We start from the raw sequence: 22,942 nt of genomic DNA, 5'->3' as shown, positions 1-22,942 counted from the left end.
GTTGTATGACTGCGTTTAGCAAGAAATTGAGAAATTTGAACTTTGTCGACAATTGGAGTTCTTGATATTGACTGAATGTTATTAAAGCTGAAAAGAAATCGTAAATAGGCATACACCATTATTGACATTACTATCTACGAAATCAGCAACGGGGTATACTCTTCGCATTCGTTTCTTATCTTACATATGCCTTTCTATACTTTTTATTACAGTGTGTTTGTGTTTGTTTGTATGCTACACAGACCTGTGCAACTTTTGCAAGTTTCATTGAAATGTATCTTACTCTGTCACCCGCGTGGCGCATTGGTTAGATCGTCTGCTCTAGAGTCGTGGAGTGAGCATTCAATCTTTACGTCACGGGTTCAAATCCCACTGTGGGAGGTGAAGACTGCTCCTTCGGATGAGACCGTATAAACCGAGGACCAGTGTTCAGTAGGTGCTGGCGCGAAAAAGATCCTCCCTGCTCAATAGCCCTGAGTGCCGAGTATAGGACAAAATCTGCAGCTCTCCACTGGCAAGTGGTGGCGTCTCCATATAAATGAAAAATTCTCGAGAGGGACGATTAACAATATACAATCAATCAATCGCATCCTACTCTCTTGCATTAGAAGAACATAATTTTTTGTCGATACCGAGTGCTGAATTCCATACACCGGAGATGATTTACTGATTACACGTAACAGTGACTACGGCTTTATATAGGGACCCTCAGATATAGCGAACAGTCAAATATGGCACACAAATTCATTTCACGAATCGTGTTCAGCTTTAATTGTTTGACTCAATTTGTGTTTATTCTCTTAATGTGTGTTACTAATATGACATCGCCGTAATGTTAACAAGTATGCAGAATTGATCTAAAGTTGGTGTTAGTTGTTTTTAAAGATATTCTTTTTCACATCTACAACAATGAAAGCGTACAAAATTAAAAACAAATTGCTTAATTGGCTCAATAGTATGTACACTTGATGATACAAATGTAAAAGTAATTCAGATATATATTGTTGAAAAAATTTCATTAATCTTTTGTACCATGAAATTAAACATGCAATTATAGATGTACAGTTTCAGGCAGAAGTATTCGCACTGCAAAGAAAAGCATGAAAAAGCATGGAAAAGCGTTCTAGGATTCATTCATAACATTGATTTATATCAACCATTAACGAAAACGAGATATTGATTCCATCGCCCCTGACAGTGTAAATCAGATCACCGATGCTCCTTTGTGTTGAATTATAGTAGAAAGTGAAACTTTATTTTATTCCTCTTAAGACTTTTTTAGTTTTCAAAGTAGACACTGAATCAAATAGAATTCCCTCGTGATTATCTTTTCTTATCCATTTCTTTCTTGTTTCTGAGTCATATGATCCCTTAGTTTCATTTTCATTAGCTAACATCCTTTACTTTGCTCAAAAGTTTGTATTTTTTAATGACTTCTGAGTTTGATCGAATACTGTTCATTGAATCTACATATATTTCATATTTCCTTCTATTGTCATAAAACCTTATCTATTTTCCCATCTGCGATACTTAAAAGAAATAATTATCATAAATAACTTAAGGATTGAATGCAATCCGTAAAGAACCATGTCTAATTTATTATTTGGGACAATGTTATTTACATTTATTCAATCATCACATTGTGAAAATGACATGACAAGGTATATACTGCCTTTTTTAAAAATCAAAATATAGCGATCTATGTCCCTATCTAGAATGGAATATGTGGAGATAACGTACGCTTTTCGAGGTCAAAAGTTCATTTTACATCACAAAACAAAAAGGGAACTAACAGGGTCCTCCAAACATCAGAGGTGGGATCAGGTGCCATTGAGGAATGAGCATCCCCTTCCGACCTGCCACACCCGCCTTATACTCCCTGTCATGATCGGAAAATAACGAAAAAAAACAATCCATAGACAACTCTGTGTAAATAATGTTCTGACAATCAGTATGAAAAAGTCAGTCTGCATTTGACTGATAAGTTGTAATTGCTGACAAGGTCATTGTGTCGACCATAGAACATACGAAATGATGACTTTAAACGAGACTGCTGATATTCTTGCTTCCTTAACTTGTTTGTAAATAACTTATCTCGTTTTAGAAATTAATCATGTAAAGAGCATGCTTTTCCGTATGGAATCACTTGAAATATATAAATTCCGTATGCAAATGACAAAGGTACATGTATATTGGTGCAAATGTAGGTGAAGTTGATGATTTAAAAATTAGAGTCATCATTTTTTTTTTTATCCACACATAAAGCATTTGTATGGATATATGTACAATCTAAATCAAAAAAGACTAATTATAGCCATTTTTTTCAAAAGGTCTTTTTTTTTCTAGTAAAAGATCCAAATATGAAACAGATGTGTCAGACTCTGTACTTGACAAATGCTGGTAGCCTGCGAAAGGAAGCTTTATAATATCGTGAATTCCTTAAATTAAGTGCCAGGTGAAAGTTTATTTCAGCAATCGAGTTCAAATCTTTAAGACCAAACTGAAAATGTTTATATCCATGGTACGAATTAGCCATGACTCTGAATAATTCGATTGTTTACTAATTTGATTTGGTGAATATATTGTAGGTGTACATAATAGTAAAATAAATCTGATATTTATTCACAGGAGTTTGAATATAAACTCATCAGAAATGTTTTCTTGATCATTCTTTAACAGAAGGCCTTTTGAACATATATTTTATGTCTTGACTTTAACTCTGCATTTCCGTATAAAATAAGAATAAAGCATTTCGACTAGTTAAAAGTTGATATTCTAAACAATTAGATTAAGATCACCGTTTTAATTACAAATACATGTTAACACAAAATTCCTATGATTCATATGTAAAGTATTTTGAAGATTTTTGCAGTTTTATTACTGCCATACATGTTTAGAATAGGTTTCCCTTTTGCTTCGTTGCGGCGTATGCTCTCTTTACACAGTCGTGATATTAAAACAAGATTTCGTCTTTTATTCCGTATATATTAACAACAAGACTAATTAACAGCTGAACAAATCACAGGAAACCGTATATTTCACGTAAAGAAGGAAGAAAATACACCGAGATTCCAATTATCTGTCATTTAATAAACTTCACCGCCAGTCTTAAATAACGGTATTGAGTTTTTTGCCCAGATCGAATGATTAAGAAAATTCATTTTTTGTCGTACATTAACCTCGTCTTGTAATGCTTTAGGAAATCTTTCATTTCATGAAAATTCCATGTGCTTAGTTATTTACTGCATTTTAAAAATCCTTGTGTTATATAGGAAACAATAAAGGAGAAAACGTGAGGTCGGCGTATGTTTAGAAAAGTACATTTGTAGCACCTGTATGACTTAAATATATCTGTGCATCCATCGATCCATATATGGTGAATTGATGATAATCTTAACATGTTGAAATGCTCAAATAACGGATATACCTGGTTATAGGTGTTTGAACTTAATAGTTATTTGAAATAAAGAGGTTTGAAATGAAGTATGGCTAGAACTTACTTGTTCAATAAGTATAATGAAGTAAAACATTTTTTTTATGAAAGCATTGTGGTGTACCTCTTGTTAGAAGCCACTAGCAGCGTTCATATTGACAGTCTAATGAGTGTCTTTAGGAAAGTCTTTGAATGAAACTCTACTGATTACCAGATACTACTCTTCTCTAGAAATGGTTGAAAGGGTTTAGGCTATCTCTAAAGTGGATTTCTTCGATATCCTACAACTGTTGGGCAGACAACACTATGAGTAATAAATAATTTTTCGTAAAGAAAAAAAAGAAAGAAAGAAAGAAAAGCTAGCAAATGCTGCTGAATATTTAATCATAATTCTGTTTCTTTTTGTGGCTTACTTTTGGGTCTTGTAAAACTATAATTATTAGAAACTTAATTATGACTTCAAATTATTGAACCACTAATTTCTTGCTCCGCTGAATGATTGTTTTGAATGTGAATGTCATCATCTCTATAAAGCTTGGTCTACTTGATTGGATTCTGTAGTAAACAATCCATTTAGTCCAGAGAATGGCATCAGGTGGGGCTCGTCCTTGTGATAAACAGGATAAATAAAGGAAAATAAACAAGGTCTATCGTTAATGAAATGTAATAGTCAAATAGCTAGCTTATAATGACATTCATAAAGTGCTCTGCTATAGTTCTTATAATTTTATACTTAGTCAAAGGTTATATCAACTAAATATCGCTAGAAAAATAGTGAATACTTTGTATGAAAAATATAAAATATTGAACATTATTGATTGGACACCAAGCTTGAGATTTTCAGTTATGTAAAAAAAAAATGATTTCAATGTTTTATAATTATACATAAGAAGTCAAAATATAATTTTCTTAACTGCAAAAAATGAAAGAAAAGACATTGTGTAATGCATATCGTAGTTGCTTTTACTCATAGAAGGTGTCCAATCTACGTTAATTCATTAAATTCAAGGAAATCATTCCTGCTTTATATCGGGAAATTTTGTATTTTGCGATTTGTCATCAACAAATAATAAAATTACTCTGATTCCACATTTTTTCTCTGAATTCGACAATAAAAGAATGTTGGACTTACTTTTTAACACAGTTATGTGGTCTTGAGTCACCTGATCTTCAAACAAAATGTTGTAATTCCAATGGGCACTTACTGTGTTCCCGATTTAGCTGACTTGTATTTAAACTTCTTTAACGAGGAATTTATTCAAAACTCCTGCATTAGAAGAAGAAAAATTTCCTTCAACTCGACATTTAGATATATATATCAACGATGTTTTATCAATTGACACACGCGCTACCATTTATATGTAGACACTATATATATATCTCAGTGAACTTTAAAGAATAAAAGAAACCACAGAATCTGCAGCATCTATTCACATTTGGATGTTTTATTGACTATATACGATATGGGCAAACTTATTTGTTTGAAATACAAAATGACTAAAACTCTTCAATCATCTCTCTTAATGAAGTACATTTGGTTAGGTTTTTCTACTTAGAGCACGCTCTGAATACCACAATTTTTTTTTGAAAAACCGAAAAAATCACGTATATAGTGAACATATGGTAAATTATTGGTCGTGGTAATGAGCGTGTTAACTAAAATAAGTAATTATTTGTCGAATTCTGTTTTCATACCAATTTGTTTGAGTACAGAATGTTACATTTGTTACATTCAAAGGGTTAAAGACGCTAATTTTGATCGGCAGGGGACGCTTTCTCCTCATAGGTACCTAATTCTGCCATGTTCTATGTCCTTTCGTAGATTTTTATTGTTTGAAGACTTTTTTAGTTCTAATCAGAGCATGCTGAAAATATTTTACTTGATAATTCAGTGTTAGCTATTTTATGCCATTTTCTGCTAAGTTTTCTAAATCTCCAGCTCGTCAATAATCAGATTACCATTCAGGGGATTGCAAACGTGCTTTCGATACATGTAGGCACATGAAACACTGATATTTTCTGTAAATACGCCTAATATTTTGTCATGAACGACTCAAGCAAACTCCATACGATATTTATCACAATAGAAGAATGTATGTACTGCATATATTGCAACAGAGTAGCAAACGAGGTTATTGGTATCACTTTTACGGTGTGAGTACAAATTTATAGGTTATATCTTCTTTTACAGCGACATTTAATGTAATCAACACTATTCATGCCACGCATTGCTGGGTTACATATATTCAGTTACAAGGACATCTTCCTCATTTACCATTGTTAGTATATTTGTGATAGAGAGTCGGTTGTCACTTAGTGAGTTATCAAGCAAAAGAATGTTATCATGAAACATAATATTCAAGATCAGAAGTCCATAAAACAATACAAGGTAAGAGCATAGCAAACAGGCACCCCCATGACATCAGAGGTGGAGTCAGGAGTTATGCAGGAGTGACCATCCCCTGCCGACCAGTCACACCCGCCGTGTGCTCTTAGTCATGATCGGCAAATAAGGCTGTTTAAAATTAAAACTACGTTTAACGTCACCCGCGCGCGTAGGTTTATGAGAAATTCGTCTTTGAAAAAAACAAACAATTCGGAATTCCGTATGTCCGTTCCGGTTTGGTTCTTCAATTAGCGACTGAATTCTGCTTTAGTGACAGAAAATGTGCTTTGATAGCCGCAGTTAAGGCAGTTGGTGTCTTATTAATGAAAACTAGAGAATTAAAGAGTTTGGGACCATAAATGTAAGTAAAAAATAGATTATTTTATGATTATATTAATGACAAAGTCTTGTTTGTTGATTTTTTTTTTGTCAGTCTTCGAATCATATGTACAGACTGACAGTAACAGATTCTCAGTTCGTGATTGTATTGGCTGAACTTTTCATTGTATTTTGGAGAGAATCGAAAAACTTTTTTTACTGAGTGGAAACTGTGTCAAAAACCAAGATTTATATACAGTGAAAAGCATCATTTAAATCTTACTAATATGTTTCATATTAAAAATATTTCTGTAAAAATCGAAAGGAACAGTAATGAGTAAAGTAATTGATTTCTTCATAATTTATGTACCTACAAATAGAGCTACAATTTTTGGGAAAGATAATATACTTGTCATAACCATTTGAGCAGGGAGAAGCTTGAAGATAGGGCCTTTCAAGTGAAGGAGAGTAAGGAAAGTGGTTGGGGTATTCCAAGATGTGAAGAATCCTGTCTTTTGTGTGGAATTCAAGGTATTAAAGATAATCTAACAGCTATCAGTATGGTCCAAATATTAGTATTCACACTTTCAAAACTTAATGCTAGTAGATCTAGTACTAAGAAAAAATACGACATAATTCAATTTGAGGATATTTCATGAACACTTTTAAATATTGTCATCAATAATTTTGATTGTAGATATTGATCAACTTTTCCCACAAGAAGAAGCATTTGCCTCCAGGGTACCATGGACGTGTGGCAATATAAATCCAAAGGACAACTGAGGCCTAGTTAAAAGCCACTTTCCTGCACATTCAGTCTTAGACTACATTGTTTGCTAACAATAGGACTCAAACTGATTTACATACTAAGGAAAATATTACTTAATTGTAATGTTTTTAATGTACTGAATTGGTTAATTTGAATAAATTCACAATTGTTTGAAAATTTTGTTTGTTTATTTTTTTCCTCCCTCCCTCGTAGGTTTTGAACTTTAGATGTGACGTTAAACGTAGAATTAAATTTAAACAGCCTAACAGAAAATCAGTCGTCAATTTAGTGCATTAATAATGGACTAACAATTAGAATGAAAAACGTAAGTCAGCATTTGACTAAATGATAAATTGTATTTAAATTGTATTTGCTGACAAGGTCATTTTATCGACCATAGAACTTACGAAATGACGACTTTAAACGAGACTGCTTATATTTGTGTTTCATCAACTCGTTTGTCAATAATTTACATCGTTTTAGAAATTGTTCATACGTAAAGCATTTTCTTGCGTATCGGATCAACTGAGATATAAAAACCCTACATGCGGGTGATGAAGGTATACATGTATTGCTGCATAAGTGAAGGATGTTGACGATTGTAAAGTAAAATCATCACAATTATCATTGAGCTTGATTGTTAGGCTACCATTATCGTATTTTTCAAGTAAAATATCAAAATATGAAACAAATGTGTCAGACTCTGTGGTATCTTTTATATCAAGCTCACCAGAATATATCGTATCGACATAAGAATTGAAATTGTTAATTGACAATACGTCGTCGGTATATCTAAATGTTGAGTTGAAGGCCACGGCAAGTGTTTTCTTCTTTTCACGTATAAGATATTCGGCAAATTATGCTTCATTTGAATTCAAAAATAGATCTGCTAATAACGGGGCGCTTTTGGTATCCATGGGAATTTAAATTGATTATTGGAAGACCTGGTTTCAAAAAAACCACATAGATATTGTCAGTCAGAAACTCAAGCATCTTCAGAGTATTTGTATATACAATTAGAATGTTTTAACAAAATAATTTCGCAAATGACCAATAGCAAGGTAAGTAAATTTACGAGTTTCATTCTTATTTTTAAAAAAGCAGCTGCCGATGATATCAAAGAGTCTGAACTTTAATTTATCGTGGGGAATGGTTGTGTATAAAGTTGAAAAGCCGTAAGTTTTTAAGCTGATGATTTTAGTAAAATCTTTCGATTTCAATTTGTCCAAACGTACCTTGGGATTTTGAAGTATCCACATCTGTTTTACAACTCTTCTTGAATATATTATTGCAAACTACTCCTGAAGTTTCTTCTTAACTACTGTTTTAGTGAGGAGAAAAGAAAGAGATTTGGTTGAGCATTTACTTGAACTCACTACGTATCTTGGTTTGTATGGATTTTTCGGAAGTTTAGGAATCCAATATAGATATGGTAGTTCAATTTCAATTTTATTTCTTTTGGATATCACAAATATTCAAAACGGACATATAATTTTGAACAATATATTCCTTAGAAAGGGAGTTTAAACACCCACTTTTATGTTAACGCTCCCCAAATCTACCTGATTCAAGATCAATAATTTACCGCCTGTCAATCATTAAAAAAACAATAGCTTCTTTGATTGACAGGCCAGCTACTCGTGCTACCTGATAGTCTGAGTTTGTGTCTTTTGAAAACGATTGCCTGGTCACGCGTCAAACACTTTTATGTTGCCGCCTTGTATATACGGGGGTTAAAAAAAGAATCTTGGTAAAATTTTATTTCAAAAACAACTGAGAATAGATAATTAATTTGAAACATGACTTCATAAAATATTTGCTTTCAATCTCAAAGGCTATATTGTATTTTAGACGATATGTCGTCCAAGATATCTGCTGTAGAATTTAGATCGGTCCGTTTAAAATTGGAATATGATGAATAAGAAAAGACATTTAGCACAAACGGCATGAATAAAAAATTCCTTTATCCCATGTTTTATCTATGTATATATGAATACAATCTACACCTTGTTCCGTTGTAAATGAAATGTCAGAAACATTACTTTCGAGATTGTAACTTTTAGTTCGAATTTCCTAACGTCTGTCAATGCCCAATATTCGAAATTATAAAGTGAATATATAAAGCCAAAAGATCAATTCTTAAAAGTATAAAAGAAATCTTGCAAACAATAAAATATTTCAAACACACCAACACCCGGAAATGATGAAATCAGGAACAGAGCAATCAAAGACATTTTAAACATCAGATGTAGGATCAGGTGCCAAGGAGGAGCGAGCATTCCCCGCCGACCGGTCTCACCTGCCGTGTGCTTCTTGTCATGATAGGAAAATAACGGAAAAACTTTGACGGCAAATCAGTGTGTAAATAATGGTCTATCAATAAGTAGGGAAACGTCAGTCAGCATTTGACTCAATGTATATCAGTCACTCTTCAGCTTTTTAGTGAAGTTCAGGCAGAACCTCTTACTTCAAACCATTTATTATATTTAAATTTTTATAACATATAAAAATTAAACAATGTAAATTGTTCAATATTCAATGAAAAAGATGCTCCAAAATTCATAAAGAAGCAAGATTGATGAGGGACTATTTCTTGTGGTGGAAAGATATTTTATTTAGCAGAAAATTCTGCAAACCTGCACATGTTTAAATTTATTATCTTGGAAATTTAGCCTTACATACTTTTAAGAGAATATTTTCCGTCATGATATGCTAGGAATATTAAGTATTGGTCTTCAATTCATAATTTTAAAACAAACTTTACACCTTCCCTCAATAAACTTTGCCGAGAAATGAAGATATATTAAAGAAGTCAAGATAAAATTTAAACTGTTTTTGCCTAAAAAGCGCATACTTTGGCCAATATTACAAAATTTACATCACTGACCTAAACTTTTTCTTTCATTATTTTAAACAACTCGACTTTTGTGACTGATCAGCACTTAAGTCGTCAAAATTTTGATGCAAGAAAATATGTTATTGCCTATTTAGATTTTTATTAGCCAAAAAGGTTACTTTTTAGTGCAAAAAGGTCACACAATAATTTACTCGCATTGATTGGTTCAATTATAAATATTATTCGAACTATTTTACGTAAAATAAGACTATATTTAATTATTTATTAATATGGTTACATATGATAAAATGAGATAAACCATATAGTTAAATTTTAAGTGCAAAAAGGTCAACTTAATTGTACAACAATCTATTGGAATTCCCATGGGAACCAATTCTGCTCCATTATAAGCAGACCTATTTTTGTATTCATGTGAAGCATAATTCTTGTGCGTGAAAAGAAGAAAACACTTGCTGCAGCCTTCAATTCAACATTTAGATACAGTATATCAACGACGTATTGTCAATTAACAATGGTAATTTCCATTCCTATGTCGATACAATATATCCTGGTGAGCTTGAGATAAAAGATACCACAGAGTCTGACACATATGTTTCATACTTGGATTTAACTTGAAAAAGACGTTAATGGTAATCTAACAACCAAAATCTATGATAAACGTGATGACTTTAACTTTTCTATCGTCAACTTCACTTACTTATGCAGCAATATACCTTCATCACCTGCATACGGCGTTTATATATCTCAGTTGATTCGATATGCAAGAGCATGCTCTACGTATGAACAATTTCTTAAACGAGGTAAATTACTGACAAACAAGTTGAAGTAACAAGAATATCAGTTGTCTCGTTTGAAGTTATCGTTTCGTAAGTTCTTTGGTCGATACAATGACCTTGTCAACAAATTCAATTTATCATTGAGTCAAATGCTGACTGACGTTTTTCATACTAATGGTTAGTCCATTATTTATACACTGAATTTACGACCAATTTTTTCGTTATTTCCCGAGCATAACAAGGAGCATACCGCGGGTGTGACCGGTCAGCAGGGGATACTCACTCCTCCATGGCACCTGATCCTAACTCTGATGTTTCGGAGGTACTTGTTTGCTCTGCTCCTATTTTGTATTGTTTTGTGGACTTTGTTATTGAATACGGTTCGTTATCTCCCTATCCTTCATGCACACTGACGCTCTGCGATTTTGAGACACACTAATATATACATATTTGAATAATTTGATCCAAAATATACTTTTAAAAAATCCTTGATACAACAGCTTTCACGAGTGACATACCTTAATGATAAATTAAGAGTATTTGCTGACAAGTTCATTGTATCGCTCATAGAACTTACAATGATCATAATGATGATTTTAAACGAGACTGTTTATATTCTTGCTTTTCAGCTACTTTATCAATAATTTACCTCGTTGAATATTTGTTAAGAAGAGCATGCTCTTGCGTAAATAAAGCTCGTACACAGGTTTTGACAATGAAAAAGTTGAAGTCATCACCTTAATAAAAAAAAACTTGGTTGTTAGTTTACATTATCCTCTTTTTCTAATAAGGCATCAACATAAGAAACAGATGTGTCAGACTCCTTTTCTGCTTTATAACAAATACAAATCAATTAAGCTAATAAAGGAACACAGACATTACAATAATTTCTTTTTATACATTTTACTTAAATCGATTCTGGTCATTTCAGACACAATACAGTGTACATACTCCCTTAAGAGTATTTTTATAGTTTTAGATTAACGCATTATAAAGACAGGTCTTAGGCCACAGGGAATTATATAAATGTCAAACTTCATACCCTCTTGTCAAAGCTTTTAACAGACTGTGTCTGTGCTTTCTTTTATTTTTGTCGTCCTCACATGCTTGATTTTCTTATACATTTTTAGATCAATGGCTAATCGTTATCTTCTCCTTTTATATTCTGTATTTTTATTTTACTTAGAACACATGGTAAATGAACAATCAACAAACCTTCCAGTTCTCGTGGACATAAAGTCGGGGTTGTACATGTATTTATCACATACATATGTTCCTTCTGAAGAAGCATGGGTTCAGAAAGGCTACTGGACGTAATGAAGGTGACTTTTAATGGTAAGCAAATATGTAGACAACAAATTGTGCATATGTATGTTTTAGAAGGAAATCGGTGGGCAGAGAAAGAGACTAAATGATGAATAATTTTTGTGTTTTTAAAAGGGTATTGTATTAGTGGATTTCATGGCGGTCTCCTGTTTTTTTTTTGTGGAAAAACAAAAGTGAAAAAGTCCATGTTTCAAGGAATTCTGTTTAAATTATTTTATGTTTGGGTTCTAGACGTAGAAATGCTCTCTCCCAGAAATCACTCATTTTTCATAACCGCTTCGATGCCGATTAAAAAGACAAAATCAACAATGCAAGATTACAAATGGCGTGAAGTCAATATATCAAACAGTGAGTGTCCAGCAATATTTATGACGGTTCAAACAATCCTTTCACTAGACCCTATTTTTGCTCTCCTAAGTCTGCCATTAATCGCGTTCTCCCAACTATATCAGTTTTACATAACACTCGAAATGAACAGACAATCGGGATTTGGCGACAGATGACAAAGATGGATAGAAACAACGAAGATTAGGCACAAGTAATCATGGTCTGGACTGTCAATTGCTTCAACCTTAATCCCATAGTTATTGGACAGGGACGTATAAACACATGTTTTCATGAAATTGTGCTAACTGTATACGTGGGATTGTAATCATCGCTCTGAGATTGCAAAATAAAAACCTTTGTGTTCTAGTGAAATTATAAGTATAGATAAGGTGTAAAGTAATAACTGATCTGGAAAGGGATGGTGTCTTTCATTTACATTTAATGATACTATAAATGTCATGATACGGCAGAATTTCAAAAATATATGTTCTTTGAGATAAGAAGATTTAAAATGTTATACCTACATGTACATAAATTACTAGTATGGTTATCATTTTCTATGAATGATGGTTCTCTGACTGCAAAATCATAACCAGGGAAAATTGCCTGATGTTTTCGAACTTGTTTATTATTATTTATTTATTCGGCGCACCATCTTGGTTGTTTAGTTTACAGCTGCAGCTTATACATGTTTATTAGATCACCAAACCAATATTAAAATAAAGTTCAAAAAGACAAACTTGGTATTCTATAAAGTGTTCATTAAATACTAACGTATATTAAATTATTTTATCTTTGCGCAGTAGAAGTGTTTCAATTTTCTCTTTTAAACTGTTTATCACATGGCTTTTTCTATATTTATTTTTTCATATCGTAGGCATCCTTTGTAAAAGTTATACCTGCATGTGTGTCTGACAGACTTATTAAACCGTCAACGTTTAGAAGCCACGCCACTTCAGCAGGAACTGCTTATGAGAGGCACCAGTTCCAATACCGAGATATCGGCTGTCAAGTCATATCTCAGGAAAAAATATAAAAATTTAAAACCGATAAGAATTATTCATTTTCACTTTGGGAGCGGGATGTTAGTGAACTTTTTTCCTGTTTTCGGAAATGTATGTGGGATATCAACATATTGACATAAATTGCATCTGTGATTTTCAAATTGTAATCAGGTAAGCATTCATTTCCTACATTGTTATGATAGAATATGGTAAAAAAAAAATTCAAGATGCTGTTCATTAACCCTTCGAAACAAAAAATCAGCATGAATGATGCTATATTAACCATAAATGTTGCAAAGCTCAAGCGAATGGGCATAATTGGTTTTGGCGCTCTGACCTAGCTAAGCTATTAAAAAGATCATAACTTTTCTGGAAACATAAAAAATATCTTGAACTTACTGCATAATTTGTAGAACATTTCATAAATCAGAAGGTATAAAAAGTTATGGCTAATTTATCATCAGACAGGAAGATAATTTTTAATATGAAAATAATGAGACTCAGATAGATCGGATATCAAAACAAACGTCTGTGATAGAGAGACCGTTAATTCTATTACTCCAAGTAGGATAATATTTGTTACTTTACATGAATAAATGATCCGTCAACATACGGTGAAGATCTTAAGTTAGGTCTACTTCATAGACTTTGATAACTCCCCTTCCGAAAGGAAATTCTCAAATCAATAGGAATCAATGGCCGGGTAATTGCAAAAAGATGACTATCAATTATGTCTCATCATAAAAATACCGTCCACAGAAAAAAGTGTTCACTCGCTCGGAAGTCATTTGATCGGCAGTACTGGATAAAGCCAAACATGTACGTCATTAGACGACCCACCACGTGACAGATTCATTCTCAATAGAACATCTTCATCAAACCGCTGCAGCGAGAAAAATCCAATTACTGGGTTGATGGGAAGCATTTAAGATGGTCCTATTAATTTACTTGACATGTGCATCACTTTTTCTGATGGAAAATCCAAATGGACTTTATTCTTATTTCTTTACAGAGCAATAATACCCAATGATGGTATCTGAATTCGTCGAGACCTATTCATAAGAGGAAAAAAGACAGAGGAGCGGTAATGGAGAACTTTACATTAGGAAAAGCAGCTCTGAATTTATCTTTAAATTTGACACGAAATGTCGCCCGACCTCCTGTCCCTTACGCTGGGGTCCCCTTCTCCTGGAAATTAATATCCTCCATTATTTTGGTGACTGGTTGTATAGGTAATATACTCACAATTTTCTCCATATTTCGGGACAAAAATTTGAAAACCCCTACTTATATTCTAATTGCCTGTATGGCGATTGCGGATCTTAGCGCCATCATCGTACGGTTCATCATTTTGACTTGGAATGTTTTTTTACCGGATGTGCTGCCAAATCCGGTCGAGTTTTCGTTGACTTCTGCCGCTGTTGGCATGGTGGTGGTCCAAAGTTCTTGTTTACACGTTGTTTTATTCGCGTATGTGCGGTATGCTCTTTTGGTACATCCATTATGGAGTCGTTTTGCCATTACCTCTGTACGGGTTGTATATGCCTCATTGGCAGTCTGGGCATTAAGTTTCTTTTTGGGAATTCTCTATGGCTTGTTTGGGCTTTTTATCACTGAGGAATTCGACATACTCGTCCTCGAAATCATTTACATTTCGTATCTAATAGCAGCAACGATGGTTCCCATCGCTATTCTCCACTTACTCAAGATTTATCACTTGAAGAAATCACGGACTCACGAGTGTACGATGATCACCAAGAGGATGACTCTAATCTCAGGGATTGTGATATTCGTCCAGATCATAACCATGGTTCCTGTCACAGTTAAAGTGATAGTTCTGTTAGCTAAGGGATTCGCCCCTGATACCTCTGACGTCACAGACTTGATTGTCCACCTTATGCTCAGTGTGGGGAACAGTATCAACCCTGTCATTTATTTCTTGATGTCCAAACCCCAAAATAGACACTGGAGTCGATTTCACCTGTGTTTTTCATAAGTCTGTGTTCAAAAGTAGGTAAAGATTTTCATTCACATGTTTATTGTATACCGTACGTAATTATTTTCTTGTTTGTACGTAGTACTTTTTATATAAATATATTTATCAAAACAATGATGGTCTTAAAAATTTATTCTGGTTTCTTTTTTTATTTTTTATTATTTTTTATCAGGATGCTTGAAAGTAGCTATAACTTCGAATTTGCGCAGCAATATGGTAAAAGACCAATTCTGTCGAAAAGGATTACCAATAAAAGCATCAAAGTATCATAATGAGTTATATTTATGCGAGTAAAATAAATAAATTTAAACATTGTTTTAGAATGAATACTTGCCGTATTAAGTGTACGGTATTCATAATAACATATATTAGGGAACACAGAAACTGATAATTTGAAAATATGTTCTGCATCTTAATCGTTTAGGTAATTTGATATTTGTTTCATTTAAAACCAAAATAGGTCCAAATTTAAACACATCTTAGTGCTTAGATTTAACAAAATGTTATGACATATATCCTCGTTTTCTGCCACATTATGTTTATTCTTACACAAAACGCGTCAGTTTTGCGTCAGTTCTTTAAAATATAAGCCTGTGAAAACAGATTTAAGATTAAGCTCTTGTTAGCATGATCATGAATTGACAATATATATCAAATAAATCGGTAGCAGGTGCTTTAGTGGACTTGTTAGGTTGACTCTTTATTAACTGATAATTGTGTGAAAAATGTCAAATTATGGAGTGTGATTGACAAGAAAATGAACCCCAGACCGCACTGAATCACTTCGATTAAAACAATGTGCATGTTCGTTTATTTTAAGTATTTTACTACCAACAGTATGCTTATTAGAGCCTAAAAATAATTACAAGGTGTGATAAAACTAGAAAATATAGCAAAATGCCGAAGAATTTAATTAACCATCTGTCAGTGCGCATGCGGACCGGAACAGGAATTGCTGAGACTGATTTTACCACCCAAAGAAAAATAATGAAAAGAAATTATCTCTGTTCCCAACCATCAGGCTGGAATTCATAAATCTGCCAAACTTCATTTATAACAAACAAAGTCATGGAATTCATAGAGTGACTCGCATATACTTCATATTTTTGTAAAATGCTTGTACAAAATTGTTTGAAATTTTTCAACATAATTATTTTTTCATTTAAAAAAGATTTGTTAACACAGTTGAGAATTTTGAAGTTTGATATCTTAAGAGAATGATAACTCAGTATTATATACAACCAATTACACGTGTATTAATGAATGTGCACAGATTTTCAATAGGTGTGGCCACGTTCAAATTTTTTTTTAAGAATTTTTTTTTAGAAAATTATTTTATTGCGTTTCAGTTGTATTTTCTTCACTAAGCTTCTTTATTCGTTCATAAAAAAAGTATTTGTTTTAAACAAATTTCATTGTATAAATAATATACAAACGGTCTAAACACAAATTCTAACATCTAACAAAAGGTACTGACTATGAATGGCTACAACTGTCAATATCTATACATAGAAAGAAAAAAAAACATTGATATACAAACATGTTTATTTTAAACACATATTCTTTACACGATAAAAATATAACTAACTAGAGTATATATTATTTCAAGGTTCAGGTAAGAAAAATTAAAGATAAGTTAAACTAAATGTAATTGCGATATTCAAATGTCACATAAACATTCAAACCTTGTAATTATATAATTTTAAATATTTTCTTTCATTTATTCTCTAAAAAACCATATGAATGGTACATGAGATGCGAAACAAATTAAATTATTCTATTAAATATATTTAAAATAAACAAATCTGATACTATAATTGACAAAGAAGAACAAATATCAATTGTAATTATAAAACAGGTACGCATAACGATTTAAATATAAAAATTTACATAAGTTGACGTTTATAGTAATTTTAAAACTAGTAAACGAAAAGAAAAACAGGTTGATGAAACAAGAGTAAAGCAGTCTTGTTTAAAGTCATCATTTCGTAGTTCTATGGCTATAATTTCAACACAGAATTGCCTACAAATTTCCCCGTTATTTTCCAATCATGCCAAGGAGCACAAGGCTGGTGTGACTGGTCGGCAGGGGATGCTCACTCCTCCATGGCACCTGATCCCACCTCTGATGTTTTTGAAGTCCGTGTTTGCTCTTCTTTAATTTAATTGTATTATTTTATGGACCTCTGAGCTTGAATATTATTCATATTTTTGTATTTTATGCAATAACGTAAGGAAACAAGTAACTTTATATTCTGTGAAAGATTTACAAGAATTAGATTTGCTTCATGTAAATAGGAGCTTAATTTTCTATCAACAAATTCAAATGCTTTTTTATCAAAATTGTTTCCTCAGAAATAGATAACCGTGCTGTATGCTTTTATTGGTGATACTTATAATGAGAAGTATTACTGGTTACAGAATAATTAGATTAAAGACTATATTGATTCTGTGTTTGCTATCGATAAAATTCCTTGCATGATTCGCTTTTTTGCTCAATTCCCTACGTTTATTGTAATCTTTGAACTCAGTTTAAATTTAATACTAACTAAAGGTTTGTTTGTATAAATTTTATTCTTTTGAATTTTTAATTTTAATTTAATTATTTCTATTTTTATTTTAGCTAAAATTCATATTTGAAATATGTATTTGATACATATAATTCCTTTATTATAAACCAAAAAAATTAAATTTATGCTAGTTATAAAAATTGCCCTAATACTCTTTCAAATCTGAATAACTGCAATAAAAAGCCAGCTGTGTTCTACATATTATGTGATCGATGTTACAATGTTGATTTACATGGATGATGTCTTTTTTTAATTTGAAAAGATTATCTTGTGCAATTTTAGTGTCAGATATAGTGTTGAATGCAGGTTGAGGGCAGCTTTCTAGGTAAGCAACAAAATTCAACAATCCTTTTTTTTAAGTAAACTATGTTTCATCCACCCCGTTATTGAGTAAGAGAATACACTGTGAGATTACTACATAGATAAACAGTGTTAATATCAGAAAATGCAAAGGCAGAAGCTACACGCATAATTACTTATATCAGGTGCAATATATCAATAAATTATCTATATAATGAGCTGGAATGGGAAACTGTAAGTTCAGGAAGGAAAATAAGAAGCTCACAATAGTGTATACAACGCTTAAAGACTTGAACCGAGGATTCATGAATTTAATGTTTTGATGAATGTTTAAAGCTTATGTTACAAGATATAACATAACTGGGGACAGTTTACGCTTTATAAACCGCAATGCGGTTTATAAAAAGCGTAAACTGTCCCAAGTTTTTGTTATATCGTATAACATAACTTGGAGTATGCTTCATTCCTCATAATTAATTTCAGTGAAGACAATGAGACAATGTTTACTCCAGAAAAAGGTTTCAAACTGAGCATATTCTAAAAGTAACGTCAAGCGCAGTCATACGTTTTTGACTTAACACATTATGATGTATGCAACTCATGGTATACGATATGGAATAAATCGTTTACCTAATCAAATGACGTGTCATAACTAAAATTAAATTACATAAAAATGACTTTCAATAATTTTATTTTAGTTGTTACACGAGATTTGATTGGATAAAAGATTTATCTTATATCGTATAAACATAACTTGCCTATATTACGATGAGTTACGTAAAAAACGTTTGACTCCGCTTGACTTTACTTTTAAAATATGTTATTTTAAATTTAAAGTCATTTGGAATGAAGCTTATGAAATTACCGGTATACTAACAGTATTTAAGATCAAAAATCCGTAAAACAATACAAAATGGGAGCAGAGCAAACATCAAAGGTGAGATCAGGTGCAATGGAGGAGTGAGCATCCCCTGCCGACCGGTTTATGAAGCGTAAAAAGTTAATGTTATATCGTATAACATAGGTTAAAATAAGCTTCATTCCTTCAATACGAATTACACAACTCAAATTCTTATCGTATTCCAAAAGCTAGAAAAGTGTCGTACAATAAAAGATATTTACCATTGAACAGCTGAATTTTTTGGAATAATTTTCTGAAATCGTAATTCCCAAACATGCCAATATTTTAAAACAACAAATTATCAGATTTTTAAGAGGAGGGATGTAGTACATGGATGTACTATTATGGTTTTAGAACCAAAATTTATTTCTTCCCCAGCCAAAAATAAGTATATTAATATTTATGCAAATACAGAATCATTGGGAATCCAATGCAGAAAAATCAATGATTTTTTTTTGGATTCGATAAAATGCATTTTCTTTTCTATATATTAATTTGTTTCTTTTTTAAAAAATTATTGATCGTAGCGAATGAATTCTCTTATAGCATACTTATCGAACACCTTCAAACAAGTAAAAAAAAATCGTTGAAACATACCTTTCTATAGACTTTGTGTGTCGAGTTCGATTTAACGAAAAAATACACAACTCTTTGGATAAGAATCATATCCAACTACAAATCATGGAAGATCGTGTATGTTTAACATATACGGATATGTTATATATGACGTTCACTATAAAACAGGTGTGTCAGACTCTAAAGCATTTTTATTTCAAGTTTACTTGGATATATCGACATATGAATGGAGGTAACTATTGTTAATTGATAAATGTCATTGACAAATATTTTATCAGAATTGGTGACCATGCGCGTTATTTAACTTAAAGTTGTATCGAACACCTCCTATGACATTGTCGAGACATTATGTCAGAATTCAGTAGAACTGATCAATGATGAAAGATTTTACATCACGCAAACTGGCTTCCTCTTTGAATTGTCCATCTAGGAACTACTTGTTAACTGACCATTCAGTTTCAGTCATCAACAAACCCTTTAAGATAGTCATTTCAATTTTTTTCTCTCGTATAATTTAATATACCCTTAAATCAAATTTCGATTGTGCATTTAAATGATTCAATTTTTCAGATTTTTAGAAACAAATGTAATTTTATTGAAAAGTAAATAATCTATCTTTCTAAATTCCATTCTGGTTTATATCAAGTACAACGAAAGTGTACGCCACCATTAGCTGGAATTTTGACAACTGGTCATAGGAAATTGACAGATGGAGATCTCCCATGCCATAATTATACACAACCTCTAATGGTTGTGTCGCTTAATGTGTAATTTCTTTTCTATGCAAACCTGAAAACGGAATCTACAAGACACATAACTGTATAATCCACAGAGTAATATAATGGTTATTTCTTAAAGAACAGCTTACTTAATCGAAGTCCCGTTGGAAATATACGATTTGAATATTCTAACATTTTTCACCAAAAATCCGAAAGTGGCCTCAATATTTAGAGACAATTATCGATGTAAAGAAAAAAGAGGATATCATTTTTTAAGAGTAAAATTAAAAGATTTTAATTTTAAAATGTAGTTGAATTCTTTTTTAATTTAATTTTAAAGCAACTTCTGCTGGAAGAATTATCATTACATCTTCACTTACGATATATGTATATATGACCGTGTTTGATCTCCATCTCATTTCGTCTGATCAATTTTAGTGCCTTTTCTGAATTGTTAATGATATTCAACCAATTTTTGAACCTCCCAAAAGAAAACACATATAAAAAATGCCAATCGAGTTTTTCTCTTGTAACTTAAATATTCAACAATTGGAAATTCCTTCCAGGAACTGGTCTTCAACAGATAAGAGTTCTTTACACTGGAGGATCGTTTCCAATTATATCCGATTTAGAAATATTGGTTTGGAGACAACAATGAGACCAAAGCTTAGGCTTGGATTTAAAAGCAAGAGCTTAAATGTTATTTATTATTATTCTGGTGTGGTTTGTTTTCATTTTTTATTGTTTTGTCTTTTTAAAAAAAACTCCTTATTGCCCGAGATTAATCAATAATTAACCCATTTCCCCCTTCTTCCAAAGTGAGACGACAATGAATATTTTGTCTGACATTATAACACAATTTCGGAGACGACAGTGAACATGTTCTCTAGCAATATATCACAATTTCATATCATTGGACTTCACACAATTAATTCATATGAGTGTGTTTTCTTTCCATTTTCAGTTCAATCTTAAATTTTGCTTTATAGTATACATGTCTGGTTACAAAAAAAACATAGAGTAAGGACCCGCACGTACACAGGAAAGTTCGCAACATATGTTACGTATGTAAAACATTTGATCGGTTTCATATGAGAATCAAAAAAGTGCATCATATGTGAATCATGTGTACGCGTATATTGCTTCATATGATTTACATATATGTATTCATATGATTCACATATGATTTGCCTCATATGATTTTCATATGATTTTAAATACAAATGATTCTCTTATGATCATCATATGAAAGGCAATGTATATGTGAATCAAATATGGCGAAATTGCCTATGTATTACCTAGAAACGTTGTGGTTATGGGCATCAGTCTTACAATCAACCTTTCATACACGATGTTTCCTTTGATGCATTACGTCATTGTGTAAATCAACAGTAACCTGTTGGTCTTCATCACATTCGCACCAAACTTTACTCCGTCTCTTTGAAATTTTTGAATATAAACTTCTTAAAATGTCAAGGCAAGTCCATATTTGTATTCCTCGATACCAGAGTGAATGTTTGGATATGTAATATTATGGATATTGCAAATCATAAGCTTTTTCATATTAAGCGACTTAGGGGCAAGATAAAACAATCTTTCCTTCTAAATTCAATAATTCAGAAGTTCAAAAAGGATGAGAGAGATAACATGATCGGTATGTACTTGCTGACAAAGCAGGTAACAACATTGCCTTTGTTTGTTCGGCTCATCAAACAAGAATATCAACAGTCCCGATTAAAGTAATCATTTTGTAAGCTCTATGGTCGATACAATGACCTTGTCAACAAATACAATTTATCATTGAGTCAAATGCTGACTGACGTCCTTCATACTTAGTCTTAGTCCATTATTTATACACTGAATTGACGACGGATTTTTCCGTTATTTCCCGATCATGACAAGGAGCACACGGTGGGTATGACCGGTCGGCAGGGGATGCTTGCTCCTTCATGGCCCCTGATTCCACCTCTGATGTTATGGAGGTCCGTGTTTGCTCTGCTAATATTTTGTATTGTTTTATGTACTTTTGATCTTGAATACTGTTCGTTATCTTTATATGTTTCATTCCGTTGGTTTACCATTTGTAGAATTAAATCCTAGTTCCTCTATAATACTTTAAACGAGACTCATAAAATTCCTTGCAAACAAAATTAACATAAATAGCTGGTTCCAGTAAATGATCTACCAAGCCTTACTCCTCATTAGAATATTAACAGCAATAAAGGTGAAACTTTTGGAATACTGTGGAACAATAGATTTGAGAAGGTTTTTAAAACTGATGTTCATACAATTCCAAGGAACTTTAAGAAAATCTAAAATCACAAAGTTTTACCAAAATCATTAACATCATAAGGCACGACTTTTTAACACTTTATACAACTAGTCCCTACGATACGTTAAACTCTGGGATTTTTGAAATAATAGGCAGTTTTTTTAAAACAGAACGGAACTCGTAAATTTACTTACCTTATCCTTGTTCATTTGCAATTTTTTCTAAAAATATTCTTTTTGTACCTAGAAGTACTCTGAAGTTGATATTAAAAGGATGGGTTTCTGATTGACAATATCTACATGGTTTTGAACAACAGGTCTTCCAAAAATTCTAATTACGCCACGTTATATGCAGACCTATTTTTGTATTCATACAAAGCAAATCAAATTATTCAAAATCTTATGCAATAAAA

At 32.2% G+C, this 22,942-nt stretch overlaps 1 protein-coding gene across 1 annotated transcript; it reads left to right on the top strand.

Annotated features, from left to right (window-relative positions):
• Positions 1-13,303: 13,303 nt before the first annotated feature.
• On the top strand, positions 13,304-15,242 carry LOC134263314 (neuromedin-U receptor 2-like). Its single transcript, XM_062745649.1, has 2 exons — positions 13,304-13,367; positions 14,209-15,242. The coding sequence occupies exon 2, from the start codon at positions 14,284-14,286 to the stop codon at positions 15,190-15,192; it is 909 nt and encodes a 302-aa protein (XP_062601633.1). The 5' UTR covers positions 13,304-13,367; positions 14,209-14,283; the 3' UTR covers positions 15,193-15,242.
• The last annotated feature ends 7,700 nt before the right edge of the window (positions 15,243-22,942 follow it).

The sequence above is a fragment of the Saccostrea cucullata genome, unplaced genomic scaffold, assembly GCF_032062105.1.
Source record: "Saccostrea cucullata isolate Sc308-1 unplaced genomic scaffold, CSIRO_AGI_Scuc_v1 ctg534, whole genome shotgun sequence".
Lineage (NCBI taxonomy): Eukaryota > Metazoa > Mollusca > Bivalvia > Ostreida > Ostreidae > Saccostrea > Saccostrea cuccullata.
Note: the sequence above shows the minus strand (reverse complement) of the source record. Positions and strands in the feature narration are given on the sequence as shown.